The sequence below is a fragment of the Lates calcarifer genome, linkage group LG17, assembly GCF_001640805.2.
Source record: "Lates calcarifer isolate ASB-BC8 linkage group LG17, TLL_Latcal_v3, whole genome shotgun sequence".
NCBI classification, from domain to species: Eukaryota; Metazoa; Chordata; class Actinopteri; family Centropomidae; genus Lates; species Lates calcarifer.
Genome location: NC_066849.1, coordinates 27,319,828 through 27,337,703, shown reverse-complemented (window position 1 = coordinate 27,337,703; position 17,876 = coordinate 27,319,828). Strand labels below are relative to the sequence as shown.

General features: G+C 42.0%; 2 protein-coding genes across 7 annotated transcripts in view; one reads left to right on the top strand and one right to left on the bottom strand.

Annotated features, from left to right (window-relative positions):
- Positions 1-8,361, bottom strand: part of patj (PATJ crumbs cell polarity complex component) — a 97,836-nt gene extending 89,475 nt beyond the window's left edge. For 2 of the 6 annotated variants that reach the window (XM_018676132.2, XM_018676162.2), the window contains exons 1-6: positions 8,281-8,361; positions 5,758-5,817; positions 5,500-5,678; positions 2,041-2,250; positions 1,735-1,874; positions 801-978 (exon numbers count right to left, since the gene is read on the bottom strand). In XM_018676132.2, coding sequence (XP_018531648.1) covers positions 801-978; positions 1,735-1,874; positions 2,041-2,250; positions 5,500-5,678; positions 5,758-5,779 — 729 coding nt within the window. In that variant the 5' untranslated portion in view covers positions 5,780-5,817; positions 8,281-8,361. The other 4 variants (XM_018676142.2, XM_051077392.1, XM_018676149.2 and 1 more) reach the window with 4 other exon arrangements.
- A 399-nt stretch (positions 8,362-8,760) lies between these two features.
- Positions 8,761-15,849, top strand: tm2d1 (TM2 domain containing 1). Its single transcript, XM_018676169.2, has 7 exons — positions 8,761-8,928; positions 10,002-10,075; positions 10,243-10,351; positions 10,457-10,548; positions 12,626-12,699; positions 14,720-14,856; positions 15,414-15,849. The coding sequence occupies exons 1-6, from the start codon at positions 8,795-8,797 to the stop codon at positions 14,828-14,830; spliced, it is 594 nt and encodes a 197-aa protein (XP_018531685.1). The 5' UTR covers positions 8,761-8,794; the 3' UTR covers positions 14,831-14,856; positions 15,414-15,849.
- Positions 15,850-17,876: the final 2,027 nt, after the last annotated feature.

The window sequence follows — 17,876 nt, the reverse complement described above, 5'->3', positions numbered from 1 at the left end:
TGAACACACACTGCAGGATAAAGCTGATTTCAGCGATGCTCCTCTGCACCGCTGCTGCTGTTTTAGGATCAGGCCTTAAAGATAATTTCATACTGAGCTATAAAACCAAACCACGAACAAATGTGCTAAACTCAGCCTGAATTTAAAGGATAATTCAGGTGTTTTTCAGCCTTTTTTCTCATGGATTTGGGTTTAAATGACTGATAGGGACAAAAATCTCTGGAATCAGCACAGTATTGATCAATACCAGACTCCATTGACAAAATCAGGAATTTTACCAAACAGAACATAGGAGCTGCTGCCTCTATCTGTTAGTTAGTTTGTGTTACTGTGTGGTACTCTTACTTTATATAAAGTATCTGATTACTTTTTCCACCACTGAAAGTCACCGGATAACCAAACACACTAACAGATGGAGGCAGTGGTATTCCAGCAGCTCCCAGTAAAATCCCTGTTTTTGTCAATGGAGTCTGGTAGTGATATATAGAGATGTTTCTGGTTAAACATGTGTGATGTTTGATTTCATGACCCTTTCTTGTTTTCCTCTGTTTCTCTCAACAACTGGTAGTAAAACTTTAGTATCAGTCGAGCACCTTCCATCTGGAGTTATACTGCATTTTTTATTCCAGATAAAACAATCTGCTGCTAGCATCTGCTGAGTAAGCTAACTGTCTCCATGACGAAAAAAATATAGATCACTGATCAAAGAATTCATCACAAAAGGTTCAGACTTTGACGAACAACATTATTATAAAACCTACCACAGTTTGGTCTCTGAGGATGAACATCAGACTTCTTACCGTGTTGATGGGCGCGGTGGGTGACGATGCGTTGGGCGGGCGCTCCCTGGCCACCACCAGTTCCACCGTCTCCCCGGGCTGCTGCAGCAGGGTCAGGGCCTGCTGCTGGCTGATCCCCGTCTCCAGAGGGCTGCCGTTTATCACCAGGATTTGGTCCCGCTCCTGGAGACGCCCATCCCTGCAGACATGACCCAATATCAGTCACGCTAACCAGCTAGCTAACCCTTTATTACTCTGAAGCTAGGAGGCTAAAAGCTAATTAGCTAGCTGTGTACAGCCGCTGTTAAATGATAACATGCTGCTAACAGCTGAAACGACGCTGAGAGCTGAGAGAGTGAACCAAAGAACCAAATTTTTATATTTTTCATTTCACTGCATTGCTTTTTAATGTCAATCAGATCTTAAATGTGCTGTATGTACACTTCTGCTATTGCTACATAGCTAATGTTAGCATTAACAGCTGCTTTTTTACTAAGAGCCTCACGCATCATTGTGTTTACAACACAAGAAGTTAGATTATATCCTCTGAGCAGAGCTGCTTCGTCGTTGGACTGAGGACAGACTCACTACAGTGACTCACTGTAGCAAAGTGGCATTACGAGACAAGCGGGACAGGGCTAGCTGTTAGCATGCTAACTTCAGGCAAAAACAGGAAGCGATAGAAATAGAAGCTAAACTTTGGACCTCTGGAGGCAAACTCTTGGTGAGTAAAGGAATTAAGTTTCTGAAGACTGGTGAGGAAACAGCTGCTAATGCTAATGCTAGCTATGTATCAATAGCAAAAATCTGCATACAGCACCTTTAACTGACAAAACCAGACTGATATACTAATGCTAATGTGACTGATGTGTCTCTTTGATCACATGACGTCTACACATGGTCACATGACGACCCTCTGCTCGAGCAGGAGGAAACAAAGACGTGTTAGCTGAACCTGTGTGCGATGCCTCCAGGTTGGATGTGTTTGACGAAGACTCCCTGACTGCTGCTTCCTGCAGGATTCAGACCAACCACACTGAAGCCCAGACCTCCGGAGAGAGGCCGGGTCAGACTGACCAGCTCCGTCTGACGGCCCTGCGCACACACACACACACACACACACACACACACACACACACACACACACACACACACACACACACACAGGGTTTGGTCGTGTGTTGATATTCTGTTCACGCTGTAGTTTGTTTGTTTAATATGCATGCAGTGTGTTCTGTGGGTGTGTCGTGGCTCCGCCCACCTTGGCAGTGGTGAGGATCCACTTCTGGAGGAGGTCAGACGGGGGCGGAGTCTGGTGGACGGGCGGAGACGAGCCATTGGTCAGGACGGAGGAGGAGGCAGACAGGGTGGGCGGGGCCGAGCTGCCAGCGCGATCGACGGCGCTCATGATCAGCTGACCCTTTTTGGAGAAACTGAACTCGCTGCAGGAGTCTGGAGGCATACTGCTCAGCTACAGAGGAGGAGGAGGAGGAGGAGGAGGAGGAGGAGGAGGAGGAGGAGGAGGAGATTGTCAGATAGGAGGTGATACATGCTCTGCAGAGCTGCTGTGGACGAGTGTTACAATAAAACTGGTTTAGACCTGAAACATATAAAACTGTAAATGAACTCATTAAAACATCTGATTATCTGAAACTGATGATAACGACGCACATATTGATTAGTTTTGGTGCCGATCAATGAGTTTAAAGCACAATTAAGACTTTTTTTTTCTGTTATCTTCTTCTTCTCTTATTCTTTGATTTATTTCATCAACTATTTTATTAATAAATGAAACGTTTATTAGTTGAAGCTTCTGAAATGTGAGGATTTGCTGCTTTTCTTCTTTATTTTATTAGTTCGTTTAATAAAACAGTCAGTTTGAAGACACATACTTTTACTGGAGTATTTTTGTATCTTTTATATTTCTAATTACATTTCCTTTATTGCTGCTGGTTTCTCTGTGAGCTACCGAACAATAAAGTCTATATCTATTTTTTCTATCTCAGGACCTTTCACTGTTATCTAACATTTTATAGACAAACTAATTCATCAAGAAAAGAATCTGCAGATTAATCAGTAATGAAAATTATCATTAGTTGCAGCTCAACTTCTTTTGCAAACTTTTTTTTTTTTTTGCAGAAAAGATTCAAAATTGTGAAAATATCTGAATAAAATTTGACCATAAATTATATCAGCTGTTGAGGAGACACTCTCTGATTCTCTGGTTGCAGTTACTCTAATCTCTGTTCCACATTTTAATATCATCATCATCATTAATCCTTTTAGTTTAACCAGAAACATCTCTATATCTCTCTACCAGACTCCATTGACAAAAACAGGGATTTAACCAGGAGCTGCTGGAATACCACTGCCTCCATCTGTTAGTGTGTCTGTGTTACTGTGTGACTTTCAGTGGTGGAAGAAGTAATCAGATACTTTACTGAAGTAAAAGTACCACACAGTAACACAAACACACTAACAGATGGAGGCAGTGGTATTCCAGCAGCTCCTGGTTAAATCCCTGTTTTTGTCAATGGAGTCTGGTATTAATATAATAATGATGTTTCTGGTTAAACTAAAAGGATCTTCCTCTTTAATAAAAGATTTATCTCTGCAGGAATCCTCTCCATAATGTTGTCAGTCACTCTGAACAACAATCTGAGTCCCAGCCACAAACGTTTGACCACAGTGTGTTTTATTTTCCTGTGATCACCAAGTGTGAAGTCCATGTAGGAACTTGTGCCACGAACTTCCACCTGCGTTCAGGGTTTTACGACCAAAACAAAAACAAAGATCCAGCGCTGATAAAGCGAGAGGGGACGGACAGAGAGACAGAGAACAGAGAGAGATGGGGAGGCGCCCTTATATGCAAGGACGCTGTCGACAAGAAAGAAAGACATGGAGGAAAAAAAATGAAGCGGAGAGGCCGGGGGGTAAGTGGGGAGGAGAAAGGGAAAAAAAAATCAATAGATTCCTCTGCAGGCTCTCTCTCTCTGAACAGGTAATGTATTAATGACCTTTACACTCACATTGTGGAAACTTATCAGTCTGCGGCTTATTTAGGCCAGGCTGACGGAGCAGGATCCCGAGCCATTTCATCAATACCGCCTCGACAAGGCCGTTACTCAAACCAAGACACTAGATATTAAAGCTTGATAGATCCGCAGAGAGCCGGGGGAGGGAGGGGAGGGAAAATAAATAAAGAAAGAGAGAGAAGTCCCTGCTTCATATACCCTCCACCGGCTTCCACCGACGCATTCATAGACTCAGCTCTGACCTTCGCAGCACTTAGAATATGAAGCCCAGCGTCGGTTATTGCCATTATCTTAATTTGGCCTGCAGATTGTTTATTGTAAAGGCTCCACGTCAGTACGAGCTGGAGCTGAATACAGATGGCGATGCAGAGAGAGAGGGAGGGTGGTGGAGGGGGGGGATTCGACGTCCCAGGTCACCGTGCCGGACAGGAGGCGGCAGGAACGCCGGCACCTGATAGGCTGTCGACACCTGGGCGGAGTTCCACATGTCAGATCTGATGGGAAACGTTCATTAACTCTGCGGCGCTGATGTTAAACACAGCTGGTAAAACACTAATATACATTTACACTGTGTGACCAGAGGAGGACAAACTCCAGATTATGTGTCAGAAAGAAACCACGAACCAGGCCGATCGATGAGTCCGGTTCAACATGAAACACAGAGAAAACAACGTCCTGCTGAAACTTTGAAGAGTTCAGGTTCATTTTAGACTCAACAGTCATGTTCAAAAGACGAAGCTCTCAGACTTCACTACGTCCTGTGGTTTAACAACCTGGACCCAACAGGTCTTCACTGAAGGTTATGGCTACTAAATAATGAGACTGAGCTTCTAAATAAAACCACCTGGTTCACAGTCACACTGAGAGGTATACATTAAAGGTTGAGTGAACTGGTTTTTGCTAAAAAGTTGAGCAACGTGTTAAAACTTGAAATTTTTTGGTGAAATTGAACAAAACAGCAGCTGAATCTTTTCTTACGTCGTACGAGGAACACTGCATGTCATGTGCATGTGTGTTTGAATGGCACAGAAGATTTAGTGAAGGCAGAGAGGACGTCCAAGACGATGAACGTCCTGCACATCAACAACTTCTGAAGACATTCAACAAACTGAACAAACTGTTGGAAATGATCGAGGACTCAGAATAAGAGCAGAACTGGTCTCCACTGATAAAGAAAAAGACCAAAGAAAGATGTTTCATTCTTCATCAAGACAGAGTCGGCTCACACTGAAAGTTCTGGCCCACAAACAAATCTTGACAAGAACGACAGAGGTTCTCAGACTGTCTGAAGAAGACCGACTGCACTGCTGTGATCAGTGGAAATGCACCTGAATGCAGCGCTGTGTTGATGCAGAAGGGGAGAAAGACACTGAACAATGTGTGAAATAAAAAAAGGTTGTGGACGTTCAGGTTCAAACTTCTGACTGGTAACTCGAAAATCAGACTTCAGAGAGGAACTTGAATGCACCGCTACCTTGGATCACATCACTGTTGCTATGACACACGTCAACAATCTCTCTCTTTGTAACCAACAATAATTATTTCTCTGCGGTTGTTCTGAAGGATCAGAAGGAAGGAGAGATCTTATTGGCCGACAGCCGGTGGATTTGTGGACGCAGACGCCTGAGAACGCCAAAATAAAATCTCTGGGCTCTGAGTACCACAGAGTTACAGGTGTTTCTCACCTGGTTTCGCAGCTGCTTGATGGAGTGCTGCAGGGTCAGGATGTGGCTGAACAGAGGACTCTGCAGGGTGTCCCTCAGGTTCCCCAGGGTGTCGCTGTGGGTCCACTCCTCCCTCTGGACCAGTTTGGAGTGCAGACGGTCCAGAGCCCCCAGGACCTGCTGACGCTCCACCGACGACACTGAACACAAACACACACCTTCATCACGTGGAGGCAACAACCACAGTGAATGTAAACAAAGAGGAAACATCAGTTTTACCTGTCGGGACATTTTCAAACATCGTCGTCCCTCTGCCTCTGTCTGTCCTTCTGGATCAGTCTGAACAAACACAATTACATTATTTCACTTTTATTTATACTGGACACCATTAATCATCTGTGCTGGAATGACTCAGTGGAGAACGTTCTACCAAGAAATATTATGAGACAGCAACTAAAAGACTCTAAACCACCACCACAGAGAGACTAAACCACCACAAAGACTCTAAACCACCACAGAGACACTAAACCACCACAAAGACTCTAAACCACCACAGAGACACTAAACCACCACAGAGACACTAAACCACCACAAAGAGACACTAAACCACAACAGAGACTCTAAACCACCACAAAGACTCTAAACCACCACAGAGAGACTAAACCACCACAGAGACACTAAACCACCACAAAGAGACACTAAACCACAACAGAGACTCTAAACCACCACAAAGACTCTAAACCACCACAGAGAGACTAAACCACCACCACAAAGACTCTAAACCACCACAGAGACACTAAACCACCACAAAGACTCTAAACCACCACAGAGACACTAAACCACAACAGAGACACTAAACCACAACAGAGACTCTAAACCACAACAGAGACACTAAACTACCACAAAGAGACTCTAAACCACCACAGAGACACTAAACCACAACAGAGACTCTAAACCACCACAAAGACACACTAAACCACAACAGAGACACTAAACTACCACAAAGAGACACTAAACCACAACAGAGACTCTAAACCACCACAAAGAGACACTAAACCACAACAGAGACTCTAAACCACCACAAAAAGACTCTAAACCACCACAAAGACACACTAAACCACAACAGAGACTCTAAACCACCACAAAGAGACTCTAAACCACCACAAAGAGACACTAAACCACCACAAAGAGACACTAAACCACCACAAAAAGACTCTAAACCACCACAAAGAGACTCTAAACCACCACAAAAAGACTCTAAACCACCACAAAGAGACTCTAAACCACAACAGAGACACTAAACCACAACAGAGACTCTAAACCACCACAACAGAGACACTAAACCACCACAAAGTGACTCTAAACTACCACAGAGACTCTAAACCACAACAGAGACTCTAAACCACCACAGAGACACTAAACCACCACAGAGACACTAAACCACAACAGAGACTCTAAACCACCACAACAGACTCTAAACTACCACAGAGACACTAAACCACCACAGAGACAGAAAAACAAACAGAGACTCTAAACCACAAACTAACTCGTTGAGCAGGTCTGACAAACAAACCAACCACAGAGCTGAGTGCAGCCACTTTACAACACGCATGATGTGAACTACATTATTTATATGCAGTAACATAAATATACCTTCCTAAAGGTCTGGGTTTGACTTTTAAAACAACTGTTTTAGTATCTGAGCCTCTTCACTCTGCAGCAGATTCACATGATTTCATGTTGTTATTTAAATATTTTCACTCATTTCAAAGTAAAAACAGTATTTTATTTTTTTATTCTGAAAGAATGAAAACAGCAGTGGAAACTAAATGTTCTGTGACTGTAAATCCACCGAGTTTTATTTGTGGTGTATTTAATAATAATGTAAGACAATGTTGAAGTAATCTAAGTATTTAAACTACATTACTTTGAGATTACAGATTACATTTAATGGCAGTAATCTGTAATATTATTTTATTAAACTGAGACTATAAATCATGTGTGTGTTAGTTTAACTTGTGCTCAGAGCTCGTGCCTAACGGTGTGACCCACCCCGCCCCGTGCTGCGTTCAGGTGTGTCTCAGCCTGTTATCAGCCTGTTAGCTTTATCAGCACATACAGAGGAAAACACACAGCACCGCATTCCCGCACCTGTCCCTCAAACAGCGAGACAGAAACCAGCCTCAAGGTCTCACTGCGTTAAATCACTGACTGTGAGCGGAGGGAGGGGGGACACTCACCTGTGAGCTCACCTGAGAAAACAGGAAGTGAAACTCAGCAGCTCAGAGTGGGGTGGGGGGGTGAAACCAAATGTGGAATTAAATCAATAAATAATCCACCAGTTTGTGTGTCGTGTTTATTTTAAAAAGGTTTTTAATCAGGAGGTTTAAATCCGTCGACAGGTTCAACTCGCAACAGGTGCATCAAAGTTTAAAAACAGAGAAAAAACCAGCTCCAACCTGCTGCGACAGCTTCGAAACTCACTTTATCCCCTCAGCGACGACACCAAACCCCGCTGCTCCGCGTCTTTACGACCGGTAACTTCACCGAAACGACGTTAAAACAACTTCTGCTCCATCAGCTTCACAACTTCACGGCAACTCAACCGTCCGCTAACACCCGCGCTAGCCGCTAGCATGCTAACGTAGCTTCTCAAACAGCGTCAGAAGAAGAAAAAATAAAACCTCTCGTGTGGTTTTATTTCCGCGGGACAAACAGCCGAAGGATGAAGGAGCCTGTCAGCGGTGAACTCATCAAACACACCGCGATGTAAACGGGTTCTGAACTGGTGGAAAAACTCACATCAACTGGATCCAGTTTGGCACCAGTGTCGCTTTAATGCTGCGTTCGAGTGCTGTCGGAAATAGTAACTTTCACAGTGTGTTTAGCGACCTCGGGTGATGTGGGAAACTTTTGCTGCTAAATAAAGTTTTTTTTGTTTAACGATGTATATTTGACTTTTAAGTGATAACAACAAAAGTAAAGGTGTTAAAAGTCAGTGAAATAACAAAAACAAAATATAAAGATAAAACTAAAAGAAACGGAACAATCTGAAAAGTTCATCTGGAAACAGAAATATAAAATCAAGGTTCATTTTACCCATTTTTTGCAAAGCTTTCGACTTAATATCACATCAACAATTATCATTAGATCAAGGTATAAAGATATAAAAAGTATAAAGGCTTAAGAGCTTAAATAAATAAATAAAACAGTTTCACCTCTCAGAACACAACTCAGAGCTACAGAACTCTGAATCACCATTTCTCGCCGCGTCGTGAAGGTAGCACCCCGTCACGTGACAGAGCCGGACTCAGTCATGGCGTCCTCCCGGAGACGGCTGGTTTGTTTACGCTCCGGGATGTGGAGCCTGTTGTTTTACTGTGTTTACTCTCATCTGAAGCCGGTTCTGACTGAGGAGGTTCAGAGCTGCGAAAACCTGAGACTCGGACAATATCCTTTCAATTAATATTTACCAGCGTAACTCTGATTTACAGGGAGATAAATCACCTGAAGGAGGCGGCTAACGGCTGCTAGCTTACTGTTAGCTTAATGTTAGCAGCTAAAACCTTATAAATACTCATATATACCAGTGTAATACTGCAGTTACTGTGTGTACTCAGAGGTATATTTACGTTATAAACCACTTATTAACTATTTATGATCTGTTTGGACACTCATGCTTCCTCAGATGTTTCTAAACTGAGTCTGATGGAGACAACAATCTAAAAGTACTCTGTTACAGGTAAAAGTCCTGCATCATACTCCAGTACAAGTACAGAAGTATTCCCACATAAATGTACTTAAATTATCCAAAGTAAAAGTACAGCAGTAAAATGTCCTGTGATATTTATTGTTTATTGTGTTATTATATGTAAGATTATTGATTATTGGCCTCTGGAAAGGGCCAACAGATCATCATGAGATGATAAATGTAAAAACAAACTCCCTGTACAGATCTGTTTGTATCTGTTTCTAACGTTAATGAGATAAAATAATCTCTGATGTGACAGAGACTCTGAGGGACCACAGTACAAATCAAGAGGGATGTAGTGGAGTAGATGAAGTATACAAGCATAAAGTACATGTGTTTGGTCGGTGGTTGTGATGTTGATATTTAAAATGTTCAGCTTTAAGAACAGAGTAAACAGTAGTCCTGGTTCAGTCCAGTATTTAGTCCTGGTTCGGTCCAGTATTTAGTCCTGTTTCAGTCCAGTATTTAGTCCTGGTTCAGTCCAGTATTTAGTCCTGGTTGGGTCCAGTATTTAGTCCTGTTTCAGTCCAGTATTTAGTCCTGTTTCAGTCCAGTATTTAGTCCTGGTTCGGTCCAGTATTTAGTCCTGGTTCGGTCCAGTATTTAGTCCTGGTTCAGGTCCAGTATTTAGTCCTGGTTTCAGTCCAGTATTTAGTCCTGGTTCGGGTCCAGTATTTAGTCCTGGTTGGGTCCAGTTTTCTCTGATGATATTAAACTGTGCCTGCTGTTGGTTTACTGTGTGTTTACGTCTGGACTCCTTCACTCTGTTCACGTATCTCTGTAACGATCCAAAGATCGACGAAGCCACTCAGGAGCCGGAGAACTGCAGGGACACGACGGCCTGGGGTGAGTACGACACCGACGTCAACGTTACATCCTCAGCTGAAGAAGAATCTCACGTGTATCATAACTTAGACACAGTTTGATCTGTGGAAGTCGGCCACTTTAAAACTGCTGCAGATCACAGCAGGAAGTACATCTGGATTTCAAAATAAAAGCATGTGTGTTTTCAGTGGAGTGCCTCCCAGCTCCGAACATCAGCTGTCGACTCTCCAACGGGACGGAGTTCAGGTTCAGTGGGAGGGAGGTCGGCTTCAACAAAACCATCTCCTGCAGGAACGTGTGAGTGCTCACACTCACTCACACATGGCTGTTGTGATTGATTATAAGATATATCAATCATATTGATATATTGATTAGAATAATAGACTGTGTATTTTCTCTCAGGAGTGGTTATTCCTATAAAGTCGCCGTGGCGTTGTCTCTGTTTCTGGGCTGGCTCGGGGCGGATCGCTTCTACCTGGGATATCCTGCTCTAGGTATTTACTGTGTGGTACTTTTACTTCAGTAAAGTATCTGATTACTTCCTCCACCACTGAAAGTCACACAGTAACACAGACACACTAACAGATGGAGGCAGTGGTATTCCAGCAGCTCCTGGTTAAATCCCTGTTTTTCTCTATGGAGTCTGGTAGAGATATATAGAGATGTTTCTGGTTAAATTAACAGGATCTGACTCTTCAATAAAAAGCTCTGTCTCTGTAGGAATCCCATCATCATGCTGTCAGACTCTGAGAACAACAATCTGAGTCTGTCAGACAAGAATAAGAACTTTAGTGGACGGACTTTGACGTGGACGATTGAGTTTTGTCCTGATTAATCATTTAAACCCAAAAACATGGAAAATAAGGTTCAGGTTCAAAAATACCAGCATTATCCTTTAAAGTTGTCAGAAAAACAAACAGGAAAAATCACCAATCTGCTGAGGAAGATCATGTGATGTGATCGAAAGCTCCAGAACAGCTGCGGCTGGAGAACGTTCGTCAGTTTATCAGCGAGATTTTTGTGTAAAAAGCCGCGTAGCAACATGACGACAGATAAAACCTGAACAGTTCTCTGTGTCTGACTGACTTCATGTGAAACTAATGAGACTGAGCTGCTATAAACAGGAACATTAGCAGAGAGTTCACTGCTGCTGATGAGGAGCAGCCATCTTGGATTCTGATGTCGGGGTTGGTGGAGTTGCTCCGAATTCAAGGAGGCGTTCAGGTTCAAACTTCTGACTGGGAACTCAAAATTCAGACTTCTGGTTTAAACTGGAACGCACCATAATTTTATCTGTAGAAGGAAGTCAAGGTTTTTCCATTTGCTTCAACACAGTCAGAGTTTCATCACAGTGACACCCAGTGGACAGTAGAGGAACAGCAGCTGAAAACTCCTCCAGCTGCTGCTTTCCTGTTTCCTCCTCCTCGAGCTGAACTCTCAGAAACTCTGAATGTACTGATGAAAATGAGGCGGCGTCGCCCTTTAACCGTTTCCACATTTTATGTTTTTTCCAGCCTGAATTCAAACCGAATCCAATTAGTGTTTGTTTGTGACTGATCTACACACAATGGACGATAATAACCCCAAGAATAACAGTTATGATTTCCACAACAAGGACGAGTTATTATCAGCAGACCGAGTCCCCTCTCATCCTTCTTTTAATGAGACACCTGCAACACCACAAAGGCTGAAAGGCTGGAGGGGGGGTGGGGGTGAGTACTGGGGGGGGGGGGGGGTTTGGATGGGGGACAGCTGCGCTGACGAACACCTGGCCTGATTTGGCACAGGTTGGTCCGGGCCGAGCCAAGCTGAGCCGAGCCAAGTCAGATTAATTTCTAAAAAAATCATATTACAGGCAGCTTTGTTACAGAGCTGCACAGAATAAACAAACAGAGAAGAGGCTAAATAATATTTAACAGTTAGCGCCCCCTACAGGCTGCAGAGGTAACTACAGACACAACATCCAGATATAAATTTTCCTACGTTAAGTTCTACTGTACTGAGGAACAGTCGTAGGATCATTAACACCTAAAGGATTTATCCTCTGAGGAGCAGGAACATGATCAGGACATTTCTGCATTAGATTTTTATACTTCTTGTGTAAAAGTGGAGGTTTTGGCTTGACCCTGAAGTGAATGATTTATCAGTTCAGGAGCAAATCAGACAATTTGAAACTACAGTTTGTAAACTAATGTGGAGTTGTCCCCCCCCCCCCCCTGATTAGAGTCCTCAGGTCTGATGATTATCTGATGGTTGTAAAGATGATCTTGTCAGATTCTCCTGTGGTGTGAGGTGTGTTCACACTGATTTTACCCTCCGTGATCTGCTCTGAAGATGATCGATGTTCAATATTTCCTGTTGTGGGGTGATCACTGAGTGCTTGGTGCAGGAATGGCCGAGGGTTGCAGAGTTCTGGCAGCTCCAACAATCCTTTAACTCTGTTAAATAATATTTTTGCACCTGGACCTTATTTTAGCCGTTTAACAATACCAGACTCCATTGACAAAACCAGCAATTTTACAGAGCAGAACCCTGTCATACGAACTCACCACAGCTCTCTTTGCCTCTCAGGATTGTTGAAGTTCTGCACCGTTGGTTTCTGTGGAATCGGCACTCTGATCGACTTCATACTGATCGCCATGCAGGTGAGAGCCAACCCCGGTCAGGTACTGGTCAACATCCAGTTTATAAACAGAGGTCATTGCCTGTCTCATCTTTCAGGACTCCTCTCTAAAGAAATGTCCGTAAATGTCAGAAAACAGGTAAAACATTAGACGTCTTTAAAGGTCTTTTTAAATCTAAAATACAAAGATTTTTTTGAGATAAAAACCAAAGAAAAACTGAAAATCTTCACATTAAAGAATCTTGAGCCAAAGAGCAGAATAAAGGAATAGTTTGTCTGTTAGCCTGTCTCTGTCTGAAGGTAAGAAAACAAACCCACAGCTCCTCTAAAGCTCAGTAATTAATGTTATATTAGTTAAAACGCCACTTCACACTGACCTGGCAGCTGATGAAAAGCTCCTAAGTTAAGGTCCATTTAGTGCCTTTTGTCAGATCTTTCAGCCACATCTTCATCTGTGAACAGAGTACACAGAGAATCAGTCTGAGTCAGATGTTGAAGCAAACATCACCAGTAAAACAGTACTTTACTTACAAGTCATCTCGATCAATTGATTTAAAAACAAAATTAATCTGCAACTGTTTTGATAGTCGATCAATACTTAAAGGTAGAGTTGAATTGATTAGTTGATCAACAGAAAAATAATTGCTGTCATTGGTATTTTCATTCTCGAGGAGGATTGCCGATTATATGGAAGTGGTTTGGTTTCTGGTCTGACATGTCGCCGGTCGGTACCAACAAAGACGGAAACACAACACATCTTCAGAACCAGCTGGAAAGGTTTCATCTCAGCGACCACACAGAGGATGAAGATGCTGTTTGTCCGTCCACAGCAGGAGCCTTTGTTTTATTCACGTTTTTTGATCAGTTACAAGAGAAGTTTATTTTTAATTTTTAGTTAAAGCAGATCTGTTTTTGTTAATAAATTAATTAGTCTTTTAACTAATGAGCCACTGGACCGAAAATACTGATAACGATCAATATGGAGAAAAAAATCACCCAGCCTTTATGGAAAGAATGAGTTTAGTTGGAGTCCTGACTGTTTAAACTGATCTGAGATCAGTGGTTTCACCTCTTTACGCTCCTCACAGACGCCTTCATGTCCTCTTAAGGAGTGACACCTGTGATGAACAGTTCCTTGTTTCCCGGAGGATCCATTTCAGCGCGGCACGCGGCGGCGGAGCCTCATATTTTAGCGTCTAACTGCCCGGTCGTGGGGGGGAGGAGCGGCGGGGCTGATGAATAAACAGGCGTCGGCCGTCTGATTATTATTTACGCCCATCCATCGCGCAGCGCTGCGTCTCTCTCAGGCCTTCGGGATGAATGATGCCTCCAGAAGTTTCTAATGGACTCTGAGAGAGGACGGAGGCAGACGGATGGAGCGAGGGGAGACCGGAGACGAAGGGACGAATCACTCCTTCCTGTTGAAGTGTTTTAGATAATAGAGGCTGGAAATCCATCAGGGGAAGGTGTGAAGGGGATCAGCGATGGATGGATGGATGGATGGATGGATGGATGGATGGTCGGTCGGACTAATGGCCTGTTTAAACCTGGACATGATGCGAGTGGACGGTCGACGTTTGACGGATCGCAGAGTTTTAAACTTCTCTGTTGGTGAGAAGAACGACTGTGACAGCAGCTAATGGAATCAATTAACCAAAGTCCACAAACGATTTATTTTCTCCACAAAATTAAAGCGTTATTATCTGAGTCAAATGTTCCTGTTCTGATTCTCAGATATGAATTTTTTCTGGTTCTTACAGACTCTACCTACGGCTGAAGACGTCACTTTGGGTTGAGGAAAGTTGTAACAAGCATTTCTAAAGGGAAACAGTTGCTTGCAGCTGCTCAGCACCTGTGTTTAACTTTCAGATATCAATAGATATACTTTATTGATCCAATAACGGTTCCAACTCTTGACTCAACCTCGCTGATATGAACGAATCGATTAAATTCCACATGACTGACATGAATTGAAGGTTCAGCTCTGACTCAGCTGTAGTTTCCTCTTATTAAACGTCACCTGTTGTTGTGTCGTCCTGCAGATTGTGGGTCCAGCAGACGGATCAAACTACATCGTGGATTATTACGGCGCCCGGCTGACCCGCCTCTCCATCACCAACCAGACGTACAGGAAGCCTCACCTGTCTCTGTGAACACACCTGGACACACAGGAACACAGGTGAGAGAAAAGACAAACTTTTCTCTGAATGTCCGAGTCTTGTTTGAAAGTTTGGTCGACTGACGAGACCAAAAATACTTCATTTACTCAAAGACTTAAAGGATAACTCCAGAATTATTGAACCTGGGCCTCTGTTCACAGCCACCAGACTCCATTGACAAAAACAGGGATTTAACCAGGAGCTGCTGGAATACCACTGCCTCCATCTGTTAGTGTGTCTGTGTTACTGTGTGGTACTTTTACTTCAGTAAAGTATCTGATTACTTCCTCCACCACTGAGAGTCCCACAGACACACTAACAGATTGGAGGCAGTGGTATTCCAGCAGCTCCTGGTTAAATACCTGTTTTTGTCAATGGAGTCTGGTAGAGATATATAGAGATGTTTCTGGTTAAACTAAAAGGATCTTCCTCTTTAATAAAAAGCTCTGTCTCTCGTCCTCCTGGATGGATGTAGTTTTAATTTTTATATTTTATCTTTAACATCTTAGTTTGATACAGAGTGATAATATATTAATGTATTAATCCTCTCGCTCTCTCTCTTCCTGTCTTTCTTCAGGTCTCTCCATAAGCATTTAAGAGCTGAGGATATGCTTTGAAATCTTTATCGACACTCTGAGTCTGAACATCAACAAACAGAGGAGTTAAACAACAATTCATTCAAACCTGCATCAACACGACCGATCAGAAGACGTTTAAAGGGCCGTTCTGTTTGTTTTCCTGTAAACCTTCACATTCCTGACGATTGGTTTCCAAATCATTCATCAGATTTTACACTGAGCTCCTTTAGTTTCGCTTCATCTACTCAAATCAAACATTTAAATACAGTAGTCCTCAGGTCACGTTTCTATCCTCACATCTGTCCGGCTGTTCAGTCTCTTGTGTGTTTTCTGTTGATATATTTATTCCGATTTTCATTGGAACATGCTGTTTCACTGCTGTCGTGTCTTTAAGTTATGATGTTTCTATGTAAATAAAGTTTCTTTTTGTGATGATCCACGTATGAAACCTGCTCGTTATTTTTAATGTGGCCGTTAATTATTGGTTTTCATGTTAACGTCCCTGACAACCTCTGTAGTCTCATTTAGACACTCGTTAGCAACCGCCTTTTTTAAGACACGTAAAAGCTTCAAACATCAGGAGTGGGGGATTTACTGACCCATTTTATGTCGGAGAATCAAAACCTGAAAATGTCTTGAGCTTGTGTTAAAACCACAGACCTTATTTCAGACATTTAACCAGAAACACACTGACTCTGGACGAGGAACAGGAAGAGCTAACATGCTAACATGCTAACTGACTTCCTGGTTTCAGGGTTAAAGAATAATATAAGATAATAAGAATAAACATTTTCATGTCTCAGAGTTAAGAAATATTTTTTAAAATGATCTTTAAAAACATTTACCTCAGTTTAACATGGATTTACAGGACCAATAAAATCCTGTTTACTTTTTGTTTTTACCTTTTCTGATCCAGACAGAGCAGCTGTGTGACGACGACGTCTCAATCTGTAAAACGAAAAGATGTTGATGTTTTCATGTGTCAAACAACAAGAGCAAGAACATTTGTGATTTACAGGGACCTGTAGTATATGGAAGTATTATTGGTAGTAGTAGTTTTCAACACATAGTCAATGAAAACCAATCACCCTATTTAAAAAAAACAAACAAAAAAACAACAGTGTTATGAGAACTGATCTGCTGTTACCTTTTTATTTTTGATCAGTTGAGTTGTCTCTGTAACAGTCGGGTTTTTTTAAGATGATGCATTTTCATTGACTGTCAGTAATTATCAGGAAAATAACTTCTGAGCTCTGTAACTTTTTAAAAATGATTACTGGTAAATTTAGATTTTTTTCACAGTAGATCGGAGCAGGACGTTTCAGACAGACTAAACTGAATACGACTGAAAACTAAGAGTGTAGAACAAGATTAATATTAATATCAATAAAACTGAAGTTAAATGAGACAATGAGCCTTGAATTCAGGTTTATTGTCTGAAAATTTGAACAGGAAACTTGTTGAAGCAGTGAGTTTATATGTGTTTAGTTAAAGGTTATTTAAAGGTTGTTTCCTGACGTCGACTTTAATCATGAGACAGACTGTTTAAACTCCAGCTGTGGTTGAAGTTTTTCTAACGAGCAGCGACTGTTTTTTCTTCTGTTTAATTATTATCCACAAACACAGGAACCAGATACTGAGTGTGTGTGTGTGTGTGTGTGTTTGTGTGTGTGTGTGTGTGTTTGTGTAGCAGCCATGTGGCTTTCATCAAAATTCAATTATCATACTGAACCACGCTTCACAGGACACACAGAAACACACACAGAAACACACAGTTGTGTTTCCATCACTTCAGAGGACATTACACTGACTTATGTTCATTTACTGGAGACTAGACCAGAACCTGAACCTGGACCTGGACCTGAATCTTAACCTCAGACCCTCAGTTCTGAAAACAGTTCTGCGTTCACCATGATCTGCAAAAACAACTGAAGATGCAGTACCACTCCAGGCCAGCAGAGGGAGATGTAACTCGATGAGTCTACAGGTTACGTCGCCCTCTGCTGGTTGTTGCTTTGAAAAAGTTTCGAAAAGCTCCACAATAAAACAAACGCTGATTTTATTCAGATTTAGTTGTAAAAAACAATAATGTCCCGTTTCAGCTCGTTAAAGTTTCTGTGGACTATTTAAGTTTCTTCATTTTCAATTTCAAAATTAAACGATGTTATGGAGCTGACTCATGGAGTTTGGATTCTGTTTTCTTTTTTCTAGAAGGTGAAATTTAGGTCTAAACACCTGGGAAACTTAATTTAAAAAAACAATTTACTACAAATTTTTTCAGTGTATAAATTACATACTATACTTCTCATGATTTTGGACAGTGTGTGTGTGTGTGTGTGTGAAGCCAATAACGTACTGAAGGAGTCAACCCATGGATTTTGGTTTCTGTTTTCTCTTTTTCTTAAAGGTAAAGTTTGGGTCTACACATCTGTGAAATTTTGTATCTCTTTAAAATTTTTTTG